Source organism: Erythrolamprus reginae, chromosome 2 (assembly GCF_031021105.1).
Source record: "Erythrolamprus reginae isolate rEryReg1 chromosome 2, rEryReg1.hap1, whole genome shotgun sequence".
In the NCBI taxonomy this organism is placed as follows: domain Eukaryota; kingdom Metazoa; phylum Chordata; class Lepidosauria; order Squamata; family Dipsadidae; genus Erythrolamprus; species Erythrolamprus reginae.
Genome location: NC_091951.1, coordinates 117,530,423 through 117,551,169, shown reverse-complemented (window position 1 = coordinate 117,551,169; position 20,747 = coordinate 117,530,423). Strand labels below are relative to the sequence as shown.

The 20,747-nt window shown below is 40.2% G+C and overlaps 1 protein-coding gene across 5 annotated transcripts in view; it reads left to right on the top strand.

The window, feature by feature from the left end:
* The window catches only part of ACSL6 (acyl-CoA synthetase long chain family member 6), a 118,147-nt gene that overhangs the window by 80,037 nt on the left and 17,363 nt on the right, over positions 1 to 20,747 (top strand). For 3 of the 5 annotated variants that reach the window (XM_070739281.1, XM_070739280.1, XM_070739282.1), the window contains exons 9-14: positions 1,228 to 1,279; positions 4,134 to 4,207; positions 6,282 to 6,359; positions 9,502 to 9,636; positions 17,378 to 17,512; positions 19,904 to 19,999. In XM_070739281.1, coding sequence (XP_070595382.1) covers positions 1,228 to 1,279; positions 4,134 to 4,207; positions 6,282 to 6,359; positions 9,502 to 9,636; positions 17,378 to 17,512; positions 19,904 to 19,999 — 570 coding nt within the window. Of the gene's footprint in view, positions 1 to 1,227; positions 1,280 to 4,133; positions 4,208 to 6,281; positions 6,360 to 6,420; positions 6,499 to 9,501; positions 9,637 to 17,377; positions 17,513 to 19,903; positions 20,000 to 20,747 lie in introns of all 5 variants that reach the window. The other 2 variants (XM_070739279.1, XM_070739284.1) reach the window with 1 other exon arrangement.

The following is a 20,747-nucleotide window of genomic DNA, read 5'->3' as shown; positions in this document are numbered from 1 at the left end:
AGAGAGAATGGCAGCCTCAGAATAGCCATCAGACTCTGGATAAAGGCTGACTTCCTACCTATGCCATCTTACAAATAGAGATGCCAGGGGGTTCTTTAGGTTCTGTCCAGCTTGACCCCAAATAAAAATGCATCCAATTGTAGTATTAGAGTTTAACATAACGGTCTAATCCCAAAACAGTATATGCACATAACCCAATGGGGACTTGTAACTCTATTGCTAAGTGACATTGCTAAGTAAGCAAGACATCACATGGCCATAATGAACTTAGAATCTCATTATGAAGTCTTTACATTTCAATCACATGACTGGAAACCCTGTAAGTGTAGAGATCAGTTAAAAATTTACATTCCCTGCGCCATTATTTATAATTACTTTGGTACTCAGCAATGTTCCCTCTAAGTTGCCCAGTTGTGCGATCGCACACGTAACAAGAAAGCACCGCACAGCAGTTTCCAACTGCCACACACCACTTCTAATATCGGAGGCTGCGCACCTGCAAACATGACTAGAGAACAGCGCACAGCACTTTCCAATTGCCGCATGCCGTTTTCTAAAATTAGAGGGTTCATTGGTACCCAGTTGCTTTCACATTCATCAGATTTGATACTCAATGCATTTTGATGCAAAAATGTTGTCCCAATACTCATCATTTGTTTAGTACTCAGCACAGTTTAGAACTTGTCATTGTTGGCTGTCTTGTGATTAACCACTGTATTTTCCCAAAAATAAGATCATGTTACTTATATTTTTTTGAATCCTGCATTCAAAAGCCTGATGGGGTTTGTTATTAGGGGATGTCTTATTTTGGGACAAACAGGGTACCTTATTCCTTATGGGGAAAAATTGTTTGGTACTCATTTTTTTTTTTTACTCGTCATGCATCCTAGAACAATTAATAATGCATTATGAGGTACCACTGTAGTTTGAATGTCCACTATATAGGCAGTTATTAAGTAAGTTCTATCTTATTTTGAACCAAATTTTGCAGGGGGGGGGAGAGAAAGTGAGCAACACCCTATGGAAATGATTGCATTAAAAATGATATTTTTAATTTGACCAAAATAAGACATCCCCTAATAACAAACCCCATCAGGCTTTTGAATGCATGGCAATAAGGCCAAGCGCTTATTCCAGGATTCAAAAAAATATAAGACATGATCTTATATTGCATCTGATAAATCTGATGCAATAAATTTTGTTTCTTATTATTGTGATTTTTTTTAGCCTCCTCAACCAGAAGATCTATCAATTATCTGCTTTACTAGTGGTACCACAGGTAAAATTTATCACTTTAATTCTGATTAAATTTAACATAAATGTAATTTATAATTTAACTCTTTTAGACCCATTTCAAATGTTTGTAAATAGAAATGTGTATTTTAATTTTGATTACTTTTACATATTTTTTCAATATTTGGGTTTCAAAAGCATAATGCTATATATATAAATACAAAGTGCTTATCACCCTGACTGCTGATATATATTTGAAAAGTTAAAACATTTATACTGGTAAATAACTGGTTAAATTCAAGGATAGAATGACTCACTTGGCCCATTATGAATTTAATTTCAGCTCCAGTGGATATTAGAATTAAAATCTTGTATTCAAAGATCTTTGAATTCTGCATAAAGTGACTTTACTAAATATTTCCACCATTGATCTTTTATTTATTTTACTTTTATTTTACTTCATTATTTTAACTTCAAGCTACTGTATATGTATAGCAATTGCAATTTCCAACCAGTTTAGCCGAGGTGCGATTATTAGTAATTTTACAATTTGACCAATCAGGCGTTTACAATGAGGATGTCTCTCTGACCTTCCTACCAATCAGCTTAGAGCTCTGTTGAGAGAATTGGTGCTAGACTTATGGTTGGGGGTCACTACAACATGAGGAACTGTATTAAGGGGTTGCGGCATTAGAAAGGTTGAGAACCACTGCATAGACAGTCAAATACATGAAGAATGAAGAGGTTATTTCCTTCACTGCAAAAATGTATTTTCCAAAATATTGAAATGTTAGCTTTTTGGATCTTGATAATGCTAGTTCTAATTGGTGATTTTGATATATTTAATGTGACAAATAAAAAATCATGCTTATACCTGACTTTTTCTCACATTATGGTAGAATATACTTAATTCAGACATTTTCATTATTTTTTCTAAATCTATGTGCTTTATATATGAGTTATACATTTGGAAACATTACCTATTTTAAAATACACAAATACATTATCTTTACTTAGTGTTTTGGAACCTGATGTTGTGAGTTCAAATTTATCTTAAGATAAATGCAGCAAGAAAACTTCTTTAGAAAGTAAAATGGGAACAAATGTCATATACAGTGGTACCTCGGTTCTCGAACGCTTTGGTTCTCGTACATTTCGGATACCGAACAAAATTTTCGGCAAAAATTTGCTTCGGTATCTGAACAAAAATTCGGATACCGAACAGCCACAGAAAATTTTGTTTGTTATCCAAAATGTTACCGCCCACTGAACAGTCTCTATAGTCTAACCTCTCCAAGCTGCAGGAAGGGTGGGGGCGGCTGCAATACCAGCAGCTTCGGGGGGCTCCTTTCCTCAGTGCTTCGTCTTGTGCACCAACTTTCTCCTTCCCGGCGGCAGCTGTGGCGACAGCAGCAGCTTCCCTTCGAGGAGCAGCAGCGCCGGGAACGTCACGTGATGAAGGGAAGCTGGTGGAGCCATCTCAGCAGTTGCCGCCGCTCCACTGGCTTCCCTTCATTACGTGACGTTCCTGGTGCTGCTGCTCCTCGAAGGGAAGCCGGTGTCGTCACCACCGCTGCTGCCGGGAAGGAGAAAGTTGGTGCACAAGATGAAGCACTGAGGAAAGGAGCCCCCCGAATCTGCCGGTATTGCAGCCGCCCCCACCCTTCCTGCAGCTTGGAGAGGTTAGACTATAGAGCTCCTCAGATTTTTATCCCATAGGAAATAAAGAAAATAGATTTAATTGGTTCCCAGCGAGTCAACAGGGGCTGGGAACCAATTAAATCCATTTCCATTATTTCCTATGGGATAAATTAATTCAGTACTCGACCAAATTGATTCTCAACCACACTTCTGGAACGAATTGTGGTCGGGAACCGAGGTACCACTGTATTTGGATTTTCAAAGCATATTTCATTATCTCTCCTTTTAAAAAATGTCCTTGGTTGGGAGTAATAATCTTGCTAGCTCTACCTACTCTCAAATACTACATTTATTTAATGCATTCCTTAATACTTCCAAGCCTATAAATATTTGAAGGAAAACATCTTGGTTGCTGTCCATCAGATAGCACTAGTAGAATTGGCTATGGTTGTAGATTACCTGACAGTTGTAAGGAAAGACTACATTAAGTTTCAGAACCTGTACAAAGCTGTAATGCAACTTAACATTTGAACCTGGTAGAAGCTTATTGTTGTCAAAGATACCTCTGAAACAAAAAAGGTGATTTCAAATACCGGTATATTATGCTTAAATTTGAGTGGTTATAGTAGAACATCCTCAGCTTGATTATAAAAGCTTGTACTAGCCTCATACTGAAGGGAAAGGGAATCAGCAAAAAGAAGAGAAGAAAACAAGCATCTGAGAAATGATGGATGGACTTGCCAGGGGCTCCTTGTTTAGTACCTTCCACCAAATTGGTATATATTTATTGGATTTGTATGCCGCCCCTCTCCATAGACTCAGGTATATTTTCCAGAGGATTGTCATGGTGCAAATGTTGTCCTTAAACGAGGTACATTTCTAATGTAGATGATGAGAGTTCACAGTTCAGTGAAGAGAAAGCTTATGGGAACCAAGTTTCAACATCAGAACAATAATTTTTTATAGCAAATACCTGGCAGAGTCCCTGAAAGTGCCTTTTGGGTATATATAAAGTGACTTATTTGATTGACCCATCTTGCCTTCACTAATACTACAGGTGTGAAAACTGCTTAAACTATAGATGCTAAGCAGGCATTTAAAGGTTGACAGTGCACATCTTGTCAAAGATCAGCTCTTATTGGCAAATAAGAAATTTTATTTTGAAAGAATTCTCTGTGGCGCTGATTTCTTTGCCAATGTTTCTTAGCTGGTAAATGTGAATGTTTATTTGATAAGATGCTTCTTCCTCCATTTTGTAGGTAACCCAAAAGGTGCTATGCTGACTCATGGAAATGTGGTGGCTGATTTTTCAGGTTTTTTGAAAGTGACAGAGGTGAATACTCTATTTACTTTAAAACCTGACAACAAAATGAACTATATAATTTTGGAAATAGAAACACCTACAAAATAGGAAACTGCTCGGGAGTTATGACTGTAATTTTCAGTGCCAGTGACTTAAGAACTGAATTAATAGTAGCAAAAAATCCAATAATGATTTTTGAATTTAAGGTATTTTTTTCTTAGCAAGAAGGGTGGGTAAACAAACAAAGGATCATTCCAACTTGAGACTTGGGCATGGTTCATGCAGACACACTGTGTCAGAGTAACTATAATTAATATTGCCTTAAAACTTAAGTTACTTTTAGTGGCCTTTTTGAAACATGACTAAATTTGGATCAAGTGGAAAAAGCAGTTTGGGGAAAGGAAAATGGATTTAGAACCATAATCATTAAATATTATTGCTGTCCAGTTCAAGAACAGGAATACTGTAAGTCTTCATGTTTAAAAAATGGTCAGAGAACTTCAGATATTTTTCCCCCTCATGGCAGCTCTTTCAGCTCCCAGCTGATAATAAATAGCCTTTCTACAATGATCACTATGAGCACCTCATCCATAAATTGATTTTCTGCAATAGAAATATATATTTAAAAAATATTAGGCATTTTAAAGAAAAACAGAGAAATGGAAAATGAGTCCCTTCTATCTAAAATATTTTGTGAGCAGAGCAGCAAACCAGAAAGGGTTAATAAAGAATCTGTGTAATTTAAAGCATGGAAGCATGAGCAGACATCCAAAGCAAAATTGCAAGGTTAATTTATAACATGATATTTTTTTAAAAAAAACCTTGGAAGGATTCCGATGCCTTTAATGACTGACTGATAAACAGAATTTACTTGGCTATCAATTTTGTGTTATATCTCATCCTCATAAAAGCATCACATGCTATATTCTGTTTATGACTCAGAGGTTGCCTTGTGCTAATTGGGTTCAATCAGATTAACTGTGTTTTTTTAAAAAAACAAGCTGCAGTGCCCTATTATGGATGAATTAACATAGTGCACTAAGCCAGAATGAAACACAACATAAACCACTACTTAGCTCCAATTATTCAGGATTTCATAGGAACCCTTTTCCGCCCCATCTTGATATGTGACTGATCTGTCACTTGTAGATTACAGCTGATCCTAGGGATCAAACAGTTATTATAGGCCACAGATTTCCTTCTACTGGAGGATGAGGAATATTTTATTTCATTTTATTTATTTTATTATTTATATACCACCCACCTCCTACTAGAGTCACTCTGGGTAGCTTTTTGCTGAAAAGGGATCTTATTACGTTAATAATAATGTTTCAGTAAATAAATAGATGGGCGTTTGTATAAATAAATGAATATCCTGTCCTTCCATTACAAATAGTGTGTCTGCTAGCTAAATGGTTTGACTTGAATATGTTCCTAACCCATTTGGATGTCGACACTTGAACTTGTAGCCTATTATGTCAATTTTGTTGAAAATTGTTACATTGTTAAAAAGCGGCACTATTTTGGGGAAAACGCCAAGCAGCAAAAGTATTTGAAGTGTTCTTGGGACTGGGCATTTTGACTTGGCATCAGAGATGCTTCAATAAAGGGCATGATCATTGCTTAGGTCTCAAAACACACCTGCCTAGGTATCTGGAGAAGATCGGGGTGGGTGGGGGGTGGAGAGAGGACGGGACTGAAGATAAAATATGTGCCATGATGCAAACTCCATTCCTTCCATAATTGCGTAATTGTAATAATGCAAGTATGAAAGGGCAGGATTTGTGTCAGTAATAGATAATATGATGCACTTGTTGTCATTTTGGTGTTGTGATTAGGAACGGACACCTTTGGTACCCTGTACAGTGGAGAGACTCTCTGCATTACACCTTTGTGTTACTCACCACTCCTGCTAACATAGCTCCATTGGTGTCGTGGCCTAACGCATCATTTCAAACACTGTTCTCTTTTCTCACGTAATAACCTGTATCCCCCCTTTTGCTCCTCTTGGTGCCATTTTTCTTTTTATTGTTTTATGACTTTCTTGTTGTGTCTTCCTGTCAGTGTTTCTTTCCTTTCTGTCTCCCATGCCCTTCATCTGCAGAAAGTGATCTTTCCGAGACAGGACGATGTACTCATCTCGTTCCTACCTTTGGCTCACATGTTTGAGAGAGTGATACAGGTAAGAAACTGCCTAGACTGACCAGGCCTTGTGGGGCTCCCTGTTGTGTTTTTTTTTCCAGAGTCAGTGGTCTCCTACATATGAGGATGTACACATTTCCTATTTGCCTTTAGCACACATGTTTGAGCGAATGGTACAGGTAAGGCCTCCTCAGTGTCAGTGGAAGCCAACATTTTCTCCTGCTGAACAATTTGAAAAAGGGAGGACTAGGCAATGGGGTGGCCCAGATGTGTGGATGGCCCCACATTAGGAACTGACTGGATGGCCCAGTCAGTGTTTTTCAAACTGGCAAACGTAAGATATTTGGACTTCAACAAGCATGCTGGCTTTGGAATTCTGGGACTTGAAATTCAGGCATTTTAAAGTTGCCAAGATTGAAAAACATGGCACTGAATCATAGTATAGCATTATAAGAATGACTCTCCTAGGTCTGGCTTCATCCATGCCCTATCCCAGTGTTTCCCAACCTTGGCAACTTGAAGATGTTTGGACTTCAACTCCCAGAAATCCCCAGCCAGGCAAACGTAAGATATTTGGACTTCAACAAGCATGCTGGCTTTGGAATTCTGGGACTTGAAATTCAGGCATTTTAAAGTTGCCAAGATTGAAAAACATGGCACTGAATCATAGTATAGCATTATAAGAATGACTCTCCTAGGTCTGGCTTCATCCATGCCCTATCCCAGTGTTTCCCAACCTTGGCAATTTGAAGATGTTTGGACTTCAACTCCCAGAAATCCCCAGCCAGCAAATGCTGGCTGGGGAATTCTGGGAGTTGAAGTCCAAATATCTTCAAGTTGCCAAGGTTGGGAAACACTGCCCTATCCTATTCGACTCATGAAAACAAACCATCTCCACAAACTCTGGCCTGAAACTTTTCCCTCTAATTATAGTGACAATTATCTTGGGTTTAAGATTCAGAAACATGCTGAATTGGACTTAATTACCTGACCGGCTCAAGGTTGACTCAGCCTTCCTTCCTTTCGTGGTCTGCAGTATTGGGTTCCTTATCAGTACAGGCCACACTGCACACCGATAATAAAAACAGTGATGTGCATGCAGCTCCGGGTGATTGACAGGTGGGGGCACGTATCCTGGCAAAATTTTGCTCTGCGCATGTGCAGGAAGCAAAATCTCATGAGAGGACGCACATGCACGTGAAAGTTTGCTTCCTGCGCATGAGCAGAAGCAAAATTTTGCTGGGACGTGCATGTGCACGTCGGTCACCCGGAGCTGCGCACGCATCGCACCGGTAACGGCGGTAAGTAGGAACCCTTGCAAGATGGTCGTTAAAATAAGTACCCAGTTTGTCAGATATGTTGACTCTGTAAACTGCTTAGAGAGAGCACTATGAAGCAGTATATAAGTCTAAGTGCCATTGCTATTAATCTAAAACAGACGGTGAACTTTAATTTTGTTCTCCTTGAATCTAAGCAGAATATTAAAGAGAAATTAGGTTCTTTCTGCATAGTTTAACCATGGTTGAAAATATTACATACAAGTCTTGCCAGTGACTGCTTTAAACCTAAAATTTCAGTTACTCCAGGTTTGTTATTTTAATATATGTATATATTTACTTCACTTGGAAAAGAACACTATTAATTCTCAGTTCTTTTTAAGTTTATTGTTCAAGCCAGGGGTAAAATGCTCCCGGTTCACTTGTGCCTGTTGGTTGTCGGAGAGCAGGTTACGAAGGCAGTGTGAGGCTCCACCCACCCACCTGGACACCGCCATTGGGTTCTTTTACCCTCTGCGCATGCGCAAAGTGTTCTGTGCATGTGCAGAGGATAAAAGAACCCAAATGGTGGCATCAGGGTGGGTAGGCGGAGCCTCACTCTGCCTTCGCGACTGGCTCTCTGACGACTAATAGTATGAGCGAATAGGAGCCCTGGTTCAAACCTACAACTTACCACTTGTAATGAACTACCTCTCTTCCAAAGACTGTCTTTCCTAAACTCAGCTAGTTGTTTGCCCTACAACTAGTGCTGAAATTTTTAATGGAATGTCTTTTGCCAAGAACTTAAAGCAGTTGTCCCCAATCTACGGCCCGCGGGCCACATGCGGCCCACTGAGGCCATTTATCCGGCCAGCCAGTGAGTGACAAGAGCACAGGGAAAAGAGAGAGAGAAAGAAAGAAAAGGGAAAGAGAGGGAGGGAAGGAGAAGTGGAGAGGAATGAAGGAGGGAAGGAAGGAAGGAAAGAAGGAGAGATGGAGGGAACAAGGAAGGAAGGAAGGAAGAATGAAATGGAGGGACAGAGGAAGGAAGGACTGTTTTGGGTGGGGGTAATTTTTTAAAATTTTTCTCTCAACATACATTCAAACAACACAGTGTACCATCTAATTTTCAATGAATAAAATGTGGTATTTTGTTAGTAACTAATATCAATCATCAAAAAAGTTGCAAAAGGTTTTTTTTCTAATTTTGTCATCCAGTTACATTCATTTTCTTTTAATTAAATTCCCTCCTTAATGTTCCTTTAAAAAGTGCAACACCAATTATATTTCTTACTTATTAACCATTATGCCAAAGTGCTTCCTTCTTTCTTTATATATTTTTCATAAGCCAAGAAAACCTTGTATAGCCAATCAGATGTTAACAAAAGAAAATTAAAAACAAAACATAAACATATATGAATTTCAGATCTTCTCCCCCCTCTAAATAGTACGTTCCCATTTTGTTTCTTACTTTAAAACAAGGTATGTGCAGTGTGCATAGGGATTTGTTCATAGGGTTTTTTTTATAGTCCGGCCCTCCAACAGTCCGAGGGACAGTGAACTGGCCCCCTGTGTAAAAAGTTTGGGGACCCCTGACTTAAAGTATAGAGTGGATAGCTCTCACCCATCAAAGCTGGGTTTTTGAGTAAATCAGTATTGCAAGGAAGCAGATCTTGGATTCTTTAATAGAAGCATCTGCCCCCTAATGGTAGAACAGAGGACACTTGTTCTCTTACACACATGGCATGGCCAAAACTATTGGATAAAACCTTCTTATCAGGAGTTATTTAATAGTGACTTTCCGGTATCACCAATAACAAAGATGCCTGAGGAGCACTAGATGGGTTTTATTTAGGTCATATTGGCACATTTGGGGCCTATTAGGTAAAAACAGGAAATAATTTGTTTCTTTCTCCTTCGTTACAGTCTGTAGTGTATTGTCATGGGGGACGAATTGGTTTCTTCCAAGGAGATATTCGCTTGCTATCCGATGACATGAAAGCTCTGCGTCCCACCATCTTTCCTGTTGTGCCAAGGCTACTCAACAGGATGTACGATAAGGTACCATTTATGTTGGCAAATTAAAATGAAAAATTATCTTATTTAGTAGTTAGGACTGGATGCTTCTTTCTTTTCTTAAATTTGTTGGCTGCTGCATATGTAACTTTTATGTAAGCCAGCTTGCTTGCTCAGAATGTTGTAACAGAAATTTCCAGTAGAATAGTATGTTCCATTTAAAAGTATTTAACTACCTGAATGCTTGTTAATTTTGATGGTGTTTTTATGAACGAAAGAAATGCAAAATATTCTTATCTGCTGCTTGAAAATTGATTTTGCTGAAATATGAGTTTGGGCTCTTGAAAAATCTATCATGTAAGCAGCAGAACCATTAGGATAATTATAAAAAGAATTTTAGGCAGAACAATTACTAGAATGAAATTAATTAATATAAGAATTTGTTTGTTTGTTTGTTTATTTAATTGGATTTGTATGCCGCCCTTCTCCGAGGACTTGGGGCGGCTCACAACATATACAAAGACACAATAGCATAGTAATCCAATTAATATCCATAAAAATAATCTTAATAATCTTTAAAAATTCTAATTTGTCTACTTAAATCACTCCACTAATTGAGAAGACTGAACTAATAGAGGTGCATACTTATAGCCTATAGACTGCTACATTTTTGTTCCAAAACAACTCCTATGTCTTTTTAAAATACATAAGAAACATTCTAATTCAGTGATAAAATGTAAACAAATTTCCTACTGCTTCTGTGGGTGTGGATTGGAGGTCAGGTGGGCATGGCTTCAGGTGGACATGACTTGGTGGTCAGGTGACTTGTTGGGTGTGCTTGGCGATCAGGTGACCAGATGGGCGTGCTTGGTGGTCAGGTGATCAGGTGGGCATGGCCAACTTGTAAAATGTGGTGAAACTCACTTAACCACGTTCTTGTTTAGCAAACAAAATTTGGGGCTCAATTGTGGTCATAAGTTTCCTTTTCTTTCCTCCTCCACTCCTTTCCTTTCCTTGCTGCCGCCGCTCTCACCTTCCTGGCTTCAGTTCCGGAAACTTTGTAGGCTGGGCAGCATCAGGACATGCACCTGTGGAGTTCCACCAGCCTCAAGCTCCAGGGCTGGTAGGGGCCTTGGTGTGGCAGGGAGACAGTGGTGCTGTCTGGAAAGCTGTTGTGGTTGCGAGCCTTGATGGTCTAGGCACCCGCCCCCCTTCCCTAGCCCCAACCAGCATGCTTGGGAGCCCTGTGGTGTTTCCCCAGTGATGGCACTGGGGCGTTAGCATGGGAGTGGCAAAGAGGCCTCCGTGCCTCTTGTTCCACTTTTTTGCCGGCAGGAAGTGCTGCCATGGAAACAGTTCCCAGAGTGGTGTTGGCAGTCGGCCAGGCCAATCTGCAAAGAAAACAGGCAAGTGGCCAGGTGGGAAGCCAACGGGCTGCGTCAGAGCCCCAAGCACTGCAGAGCTAGCCCAAGAGGCACACAGAGCCAGGTAGAAGGTGGCCTTTTCTGCAGCATCCCCTTCCAATCTTTGGATTGCCCTGCGGGCGGCAGGGGGAAACTCTGCCTTTGCAGAAATGGGGCGGGTGCATACGCAGCAGCCACTGGACATCGTCTTGCTCTTCCAGACCACCACTGCTGCTGCCCTCTCAAGGGCTGCGTTTCCATCAAGGGCTGCCCACCTACCCACTGGCCGGGCTGGACACCGACCTAGGAAGGCAAGCAGCTATGGGGATCACCAGGAAGGCTATGTAAAAGGCCGCCAAGCATAGCAGAGCTGCGGGGAAGAAGGATGCTGCTACCTCACTTCCTCGCCACACTGATATGCTTTCCTGCCTTCCACATGGCCTTCCGCTTGCCTGCCTTCGCAAGCTGGCTATGGGACACCGGGAAAGCCACAGGGAAGGGAAGAAAGCATGTTAGGGCTTTGGGCTCCAGGGAATGGAGTAGGAAAGGCCGGCTGGGATGGTGGGGCAGCTAAGTAGGCCTTGACTTCGCAGGCTTACCTGGCAGGTAGATCAGGGGTGTAGCGCTTCAGGCAGGCAAGCTGCAGAGCAGAGACTGGGCAGGGCAGGGTGAGCAAGTGGCAACTCGGGGACTAGTTCAATGGCATGACCATCCAGCCGTCGCTACTGGCTCTGAGAACCATCAGCGCCCACCACTACCAGTAGACAAGAACCAGTCCAAACAGGGAGCATTTCACCCCTGGTCTAATTATTATAATATTGCAATAGGTCTATAGTGTGAAGTGCTCTTCTGTTAGACAGCAAGTGAAATAAAGTTGGTTCTTCTATTACTATGTAAAAAGAATCCTATTCAGTAAAACGTTTTTTATTTCTTTAGCCTTATCATTTCTAGCAAGTGGCAAAGTTCTATTCATTCTCTACATTGCATTCTGATATTTCATGCTAAATTCTGATCACTCACATTTTGTGAATTGTCTGTGCTTGCAAAGAAGAAGAAAAAAATCCCCAAAATGTTTTCCTATCTTGTTTCCTCCATTCTTCTTGATCGTGTTGGTATAATCAGTCACTATGCCTTGAACTGGAAGACAGAAAATAAGGGTAGATAATATGATGTGTAGTTGGAAAATAAACAGTAAAACATTAATCACCATGCAGTGCCATAGAATTAAAGATAAATGTCAAAAAAAAACCTATGCAATCAATTTTGTGGCTGTCACATTGTATATTCAAAAGGACATTTGTGTACATGTGCAGATTGTTTCCAGATTGTTTTATTTGAATGCTCCTATGCAGAAGTCAAACTGTGTTCAGACTGGCTATTATGTTAAGTGAGAATTGAAATTACTGTAGATTGATTTTAATAATGAATTCCATGCATAGAATGGAAAAGAGAGCATGAACATGCAGTCATGGGATTGGTTGGTGCCCTGAGAGCCCTCTCTTTACCTTTGCCAACTAATTTTAACAAGTTTTAATTATTCTTGCCTCTTATCAAATTTTTTAATTATTTTTAATTGCAAAATTGTAACAACACTTTAATTTTATATTGTTTATATTGATTTATTTAGATTGTTGAGGCAATTTATATAGGGCAGTGTTTCCCAACCTTTTTTGAGCCGCGGCACATTATTCATATTTTCAAAATTCTGGGGAACACTGAACGGGGGGCGGGGGGCGGGGGGGGCTAAAGAAAAGTTTGGACAAAAAAAATAGCTCTTCCTCCATTTCACTCTATTTCTCCCTCCCTCTTTCTTTCTCTCTCTTCCTTCCCTTCTTTATCTCTCCATCCCTCTTTCTTTCTTCCTCTCTTTTTTGCTCCCTTTTCTCTCCCTCCTTCCCTCCCTCTATGTCTTTACCTCTCCCTCCTTCCCCCCTCTCTTTCTCTCTCTCTCTTGCTTTCTTTCCTTCTCTTTCTCTTGCTTTCTTTCTCTCTCATTCTCTCTCCCCTCCTTTTTCTCTCTCTCTCTTTCTCGTTCACCACGCCGGCAACAGAGAGAAAAAGAAAGAAAGAGAGCCGGAGAGAGAGTGAAGGGCGCCGTTGTCTTTGCCTCCGCCCGCCGGCTCTGCAGCTAAGAGGCAGCAGCCATCAGCCCCCTCGCCCTCCCAGACGTCCACAGCGCCCGGCCACACACTGCCTCCCGTTAGCCCGGCCAACTTTTCCCTGCTGCCGTTTTCTCTTCATGGCGCAAAGCCACACAGTCCTGGACTCCTGGATTGCTCGCCCCAAGGCAGGAGGCGGCGGAGGAGGAGAGGGGGCGGATCGCACCCCAAAGCAGGAGGCGGCAGCAGAGGAGAGGGGGCAGATCGCGCCCCAAGGCAGAAGGCGGTGGAGGAGGAGAGGGGGAAGATCGCGCCCCAAGACAGGAGGCGGCGGCGGCGGAGAGTGGGCGGATCGGGCGGGCAATGGGGCAGGGCGGAGAAGCCAGGGGCGCGTTTGGCCAGAGGCACCGTGGGGAGGCAGGGGCGGCCGCGGCTCCCTTTACTCCTACTGCTGCACCTCCCCGCCCCTGCCTCCTTTTCCCCGCCTTCCTTCTTTGGGGCCCAGCAGGAGAACGCCGGATACGGCGGTCCGGCACCGGCAGCGCCCCGTCCAGCTGGAGCTTCCCTAGGAGCTTCGCGGCACACCTGACTGTCTCGCGGCACACTAGTGTGCCGCGGCACACCGGTTGGGAAACGCTGATATAGGGATAGTGTTTTTAATAGGAAACTGAACACAAGAACAAGGGGGCACAATCTGAGGTTAGTTGGGAGAAAGATCAGAAGCAATGTGAGAAAATATTATTTTAGTGAAAGAGTAGTAGATGCTTGGAACAAACTTCCAGCAGACATGGTTGTTAAATCCACAGTAACTGAATTTAAACATGCCTGGGAAAAACCATTTATCCATTCTAAGATAAAATACAGGAAATAGTATAAGGGCAGACTAGATGGACCATGAGATCTTTTTCTGCCGTCAGTCTTCTATGTTTCTATATGCTGACTCTGTAAACCGCTTAGAAAGGGCTGTAAAAGACTGTGAAGTCTTTTGTGCTATTCCTATATTTTGGTGTTTTATTGTATACCATCCAGAAATCCCTCTTTGAGGAGATGGGAAGTTGAGAATGGATGGATGGATGGATGGATGGATGGATGGATGGTCGGGCTTAAATGATATGAGGGTTGTAATCTGGATCTCTGTATTTCTTTTTATATGAGATTTATTGTTGCTCGCAGGACTTCCAAGATTTGATTTCTGTGGCCACTATTGCTTAGGGTTTGTTCTAAGCTGGAAGACCAGAGGCTCCAGGTTTTCTATTTTACAAAAAGTGTATTCCTCTCTCACACACACAGTTGTCTAAATGATATCTGCAATATAAAATATTAAGTATGTCTGTAGAGCACAATTAGTAGCTCGAGAAGACTTTGCCATTAGCCTGAGCGCTGCTTTATTTCCACTTCTGTGCTTGTGCCTCAGTAGGAACATGCAGGCAGTCTTCTGGCTAGCACCATAGGCTACATGGACTATTCCCACCTGCATCCTTACTTAGGGGGTGATGAATGATACTGATACACATGGTGTTGTTGGACTTTGAATGGCTACGTCTTGCTTACTTTACTTTATCATCACTAGATTTTTAGCATGGCAAAGATGCAGAATTTGCCTATCTTATTTTATAATTTTATAACGATTTTGAAATACAGTAAGGAAAGGGACTTGCAAATCAGGATTTTGATTCTGGTTCCTAGGGGTGTCTAAGGAAATTTTCTGCTTTCGTCAGAATTACAAAAGCAGCATTGTGTTGCTAGCTCAATCTGTACGGGCATCTGTGGGACATCATGGCAAAGGACCAAAAGAGGTGGGGGTCTGTATTGGTACAGCAGGATACCCTTTGGTGGTACCGCTTAAGATTTTAAGCAGCAAGGATAATTGAGAAAGTATTTTTTATCTACAGCTGCCTACCTTTTGCTAGCATTATTGGATAGTAATAACAACATCCCCATCATTATCAAATGCTACTATCTGATGGGTGTTTCTTTGATAACACCCAGGAAGAGAGTCGGTTCTCTTATGGCAATTTTTTAAGTATCTTCTCTTTGAAATAAAACATATACAGTGTTCCCTCGATTTTCGCGGGTTCAAACTTTGCAAAAAGTCTATACCATGGTTTTTCAAAAATATTAATTAAAAAATACTTCGTGTTTTTTCCTCTATACCACGGTTTTTCCCGCCCGATGATGTCATATATGTCATTGCCAAACTTTTGTCCGCCTTTAATAAATATTTTTTTAAATAAACTTTAATAAATAACCCTGGTGAGTAATAATCTAAATGGTTGCTAAGGGAATGGGAAATTGCAATTTAGGGGTTTAAAGTGTTAAGGGAAGGCTTGTGATACTGTTCATAGCCAAAAATAGTGTATTTACTTCCGCATCTCTACTTCGCGGAAATTCGACTTTCACGGGCGGTCTCAGAACGCATCCCCTGCGAAAATCGAAGGAACACTGTACTCCATTGCACCTTAGGCCCGTGATGGTTAACCTATGGCACACACATACCACACGTGGCCTGCAGAGCCCTCTCTGTAGGCACATGAGCTGTCATCCCGTCTCAGCTCCACACCGCATGCGCATTTTTGTCATTCCTTGATGGCTACCATTTTCTTTGTAATTTTATTAAGAGTTGTCCTTTTGTGATATTGCTATGCAATTTTCTTACTAAAAGAAGGATTCTTTTAGTGTAGGATTCTTACGGTCCCTCTGCATGGAAGATGCATATAATAAACAATTCATAACATGCACATGCACTTCCTGTCAGCCAGCTGATTTTTGGGTCTCTGCTGTACATGCGTGGGGCCCGGGGATGCACAAGAGTCATGTGCGCATACATGGGGGTTGCATGCATGGTGGGCAGAGCACATGCATGGGGTTAGAGGGAGTGCACGCATGAGTGGGGCAGGGCACATGCGAAGGGCTTCTGCATGCATGCATGGGGGCATTGCACATGCATTGCATTATGGGAGTGTGGGTGCTTGCACGTACTTTCAGCACACTGTGACAGAAAGGTTAATTATTGCTGGCTTAGGCTATTCACTATTATTTTGAACCTGCATTTTAATGTATTTGTTATTACAGTATATTTGTATACATGTGGTCCTCAATTTACAGCTCACTTAGTGACCATTTGAAGTTACAATGGCACTGAAAAAAGTGACTTATAACCATTTTCATATTTATGACTCATGGACTCATGATTTACATTTGGATGCTTGAAAACTGACTCACTTTTATGAAGGTTGTAGGGTCCTAGAGTCATGTGATCCCCTTTTGTCATCTTCTAATAAGCAAAATCAATGCTGAAGCCAGATTCACTAAACAATTGTATTACTAATTTAAGAATTGCAGTCATTTAACAACTGTAGCAAGAAAGGTCATAAAATGGGGCAAAACTCATTTAACAAACAACAATGAATTTTAACAAACAACAATGAAAATAACATGAATTTTGGGCTCAATTGTGGTCATAAGTTGAGGATTATCCGCATACAAATACGTATGCACTTGACAGACAGTATATAGTTTTGCTGAATGATTAATACAATATAAATGAAGTTGAATTCAGTTCTTTACTCTTTTTGTATGTGAAACTGTACAAAATATGATTCAAGTGATTTATCCTGAAGAGGTGACATAATTGCTGCATTTTATGACAGTAATAAAAATAAAGATCAGCCACAAAATGGCTTTTAAGAGGTGAGAATTTATCTGCAGTTACCAGATGCCTCTTTGTTCTATTGCTATAATTTTCCAAATAATTACCGTATGTATAACATGCCAAACTAAACATCTAGAAATTCCAAACTATCTTAACCTCCATTTAAATTTCAGTTATTTAATTTACTTGTATAATGAAGATAGAGCATAATCCAAGCAATAATAGATTAGCCCTTTCCTAATAGCTTTATGGCACAGCTACTATTGATTCTAGAAATTGTATATGACTAATGACAATTGTGAGAGTCAGTTTGGTCTAATCAATTAAGGCATCAGGAGATGCCATAGGTTCTAGTCCTGCTTTAGTCACAAAGCCAGCAGAGTCACTTTGGGACAGTCACTTTCTCTCGGCCCTAGAAAGGAGGCAATAACAACCACTTATTTTTTAAAAAATTGCAGGGATTTATCCACAAAGTTCCTGAGAATTGGATACGATTGAATCAAAGGGGGAAAGAAGACGTTTGTTGAGTCATGGCTGCTTATTCAAGTAATACATTTGCTTTTTGTCAATTTTTTTTCTGTGAAAGTAACATTTCCTTGCTTTTTTCCTTGTTCTTTTACATCTCTTTGTAGATTTTTAGTCAAGCAGACACTCCTGTGAAACGCTGGCTTCTTGAATTTGCTGGTAATCGTAAAAAAGCAGAAGTTCAAAGTGGAATAGTTAGAAATGACAGCCTGTGGGATATATTATTCTTTAACAAAATACAGGTAAGGCTTTCTTAAAAACTGGATCTTGTGAGAGTCACTCACAATAGGGATGCAATTTACCCTAAATATTTCTCAAGGCATTTAAAAAAAGCTAGCTTAAATGTAGGAATAGCTGAGCATATACTGAATTCAGGTGATAAAAAAGGGGAAATAGCTCATTTCCCCCCCTTTGTTGTAAACCTGTTGAACAGCGTTGCCTCTGGAAAGAGTGGCACCCATACTCTATGGAAACACCTTGTAATGAAGGTATTGGAGAGTTAGCTAACATAACTAATTTTACAGGAGTAAACCCTTCAAGTTAAACAAGTCTACGATCTTCTACTTGTAAGCAAGGCCTACATATTTTAAACCAAACATTTAAGACCAAGAGAAAAAAAGGGAATATTTCTTTGTATTTTTAAACCTGGTCAATTATTGAGATTCAGTAGTGGAGGTGCTTTAGAACTTTAAGACTTGTGGACTTCAACTCCCAGTATTCAGCAAAGCCCGCTGAGGAATTCTGGGAGTTGAAGTCCACAAGTCTTAAAGCTGCCAACGTTGGAGACCCCTGCTTTAAAAGATGCCTCAGCTGCCCCAAAATAGCTGTGAATGCAGAAAAGGACTTTCTCCTATATGGACCCCAGGCTCAGGAATGTTTCCCCAGGAAAGTGGATTTAGTCCTTATTTCCCCAGTATTTAGGAAAGTGGCAAGACTCACATCCAGTATTAAGATTCACGTTATGTTGATTTTAATTGTATTGATTTTATGCTCATATGCTAAAATCAATGGGCTTTATATAGACAGCTATGTAAATCTGAGGCCATATAAACATAATAAATTATCTTTAAATCACAGCTGGAGTAGAAATGTGCAGGGATTTGCTATGAGAGGAAGGAGATTTTCCTTAAAAAAAAAAAAGGCCCTTTCCCATTCCCCAAATATTTATCCTGGTGAATTGCTTAGCTAATTGACTTTTCTTTTTATTTATTTGAATTGTGTGTGGCAAAATTTGAATTATTATTGATCCTTTTCAGCAGATATGGGGATCTTGATAACAGTCCTGGAGAATGAGGATTGATAAGTCCTGAAATACAAAACACATATTTAAATCATCTTTGAATCTCATTAAAAATGGGTCTCTTCATTATTTCAACCATACTCTGCTAATCTAAGCAATATATAGTAACTGCTTTTCCTGCTTCTTGTTTTCTAAGTGAACTGAGCTCTTTCCAAAAGAACTGGAGAGAAATGTGTTGTGGGAACCAATAATTTACAAGCAATATGGGTATCCTCAACTTTCCGACATTCCGATGGGAAGTACTTGGCATTTGCATTCAAAGTTGTGGTGGTTCCTTTCCTATGGGCACATGACTGCTCTTCAGACACTTGGCAATTGGGCTGCATTTACGGTGGTTTGCAGCATCCTGCAGTAATGGGACCATGTTTTATGATGTTTTTGCTGAAAATCGGCATTTACTTCCAGTTTTTGGCAAAATCGCCTCCATAGCTAACAATAACAATAGCACATAGACTTATATACCGCTTCACAGTGCTTTACAGCCCTCTCTAAGCGGTTTACAGGAAGCAAGCATATTCCTCCCAACAATCTGGGTCATTTTACCAACCTCGGAAGGATGTAAGGCTGAGTCAAATGTGTGCCTAGTGAGATTTGAACTGCAGTACTGCATTCTAACCACTGCGCCACCACTGCTCATAGCCGTTATTTAGCTTAATGACTCTGGCACTTGCATAACAATTGCAGATTCACTTAACGACTGTGGTGATTCACTTTAAAATCAATGCAAAATAGGTTGTAAAATTGGGTTGTCACATGAGTGACCCACTTTATGACCATCACGAGTTACAATTGTGCTGGTCAGGCTCCATTACCATCCTAACTTGAGGATTATCTGTATTCAGACATTTGAAACTGTAGCAAAATTTATCTTGCAAGCAGCAACGAGCAGTCCCACTTATGTCTTGGACATTAGTTAATGAACATGAACAAACCTTTGACCTTTGTCTTTGCACAATGTGGATAGTCACACCATTCCTGCAGACACTTTTATTTTAATTATTTTATTACCAGGGTTTATGTACCACTCCAGTTAAATGTGGCTCTGAGCTTTGTATGCACTGTGATCCAGTACTCAGATTCAGAGAAGCCTATCAAAACAGAAAACCTAAAACCAACTCCCCCACCATCCTCTGTGCTAGAGCTTCTGGAGTTGCATATTTATCAATGTTCTCTGCAAAAGCCTTTTGGAAAAACTAGTTCTAAAAGAATAGCAAAGATGGAGTTATCTTTGTAGGGAATAAAGTTGCTTATATGGAGAATGTCTCTATTTTCTCAAAGTAATGAATGATAAGGTGATACTGTGTTCGATTTCAAAATTGTGTTTATCTAACAGGCAGGCCTGGGTGGTTGTATTAGGATGATTGTTACTGGAGCTGCTCCTGCTTCACCTACAGTACTGGGTTTCCTTCGAGCGGCATTAGGATGTCAGGTAGGATCTACAAGAGGATTATTCAGGTGTACCTTTTCTGTAATTCTACCTAAGTGACAGATAAAGTCCAGATACATTCATACTAGAAATTGTCACTATTCTAACAAGATCAGTCTCTTATGTTTTATAAGAATTGGTTTTTTTCTCTCAACTTCAGCCAAACTATTGGTTTGGATCTTTAGAGAATGAAACTAAATTATTATGGGAGTTGCCATTCTTCTGCCTTCCAGTTCTACTGATTAGCTACTATCTTGAAATTATCTTTAATTTAAATTTAAGACCCTTATTGTTTTAATGTTTTTTTAAAAGTAATTTTTATTAAATTGTATTAAAAAGTATAACCAAAGATGTATATATATTTGCAATATTTGCAAATGTCTTTATGTTTTATACTGCATTTTGTTCAGTGTCTGTAAACCTCTTTGGACAAGATGGATGGCATACAAGTTTGATAAATAAATCCGTTTCCTAGATGGGTTGTCTACAAGCCAAGCTTTTTTTTCCTGAAATTTTGATATACTGTAGTCACTTTTCTTTATTTAAGGGGACACATATTCAAACTCTCAGAGGTTCAAGGGCATCTTGTGCCCAGACTGACAATGCTCTCTTCCTTTCTTTGCAGGAATAAATGATACTTCTTCTTTAGTCTAGGCAGAACGTACAGCATTAACCCTCAGAAATGTTATTAATGGTAGCTATCAATAATTCAGCTCTCAGCCACTTAATTTTTTTCTTGCCTAGCAACATA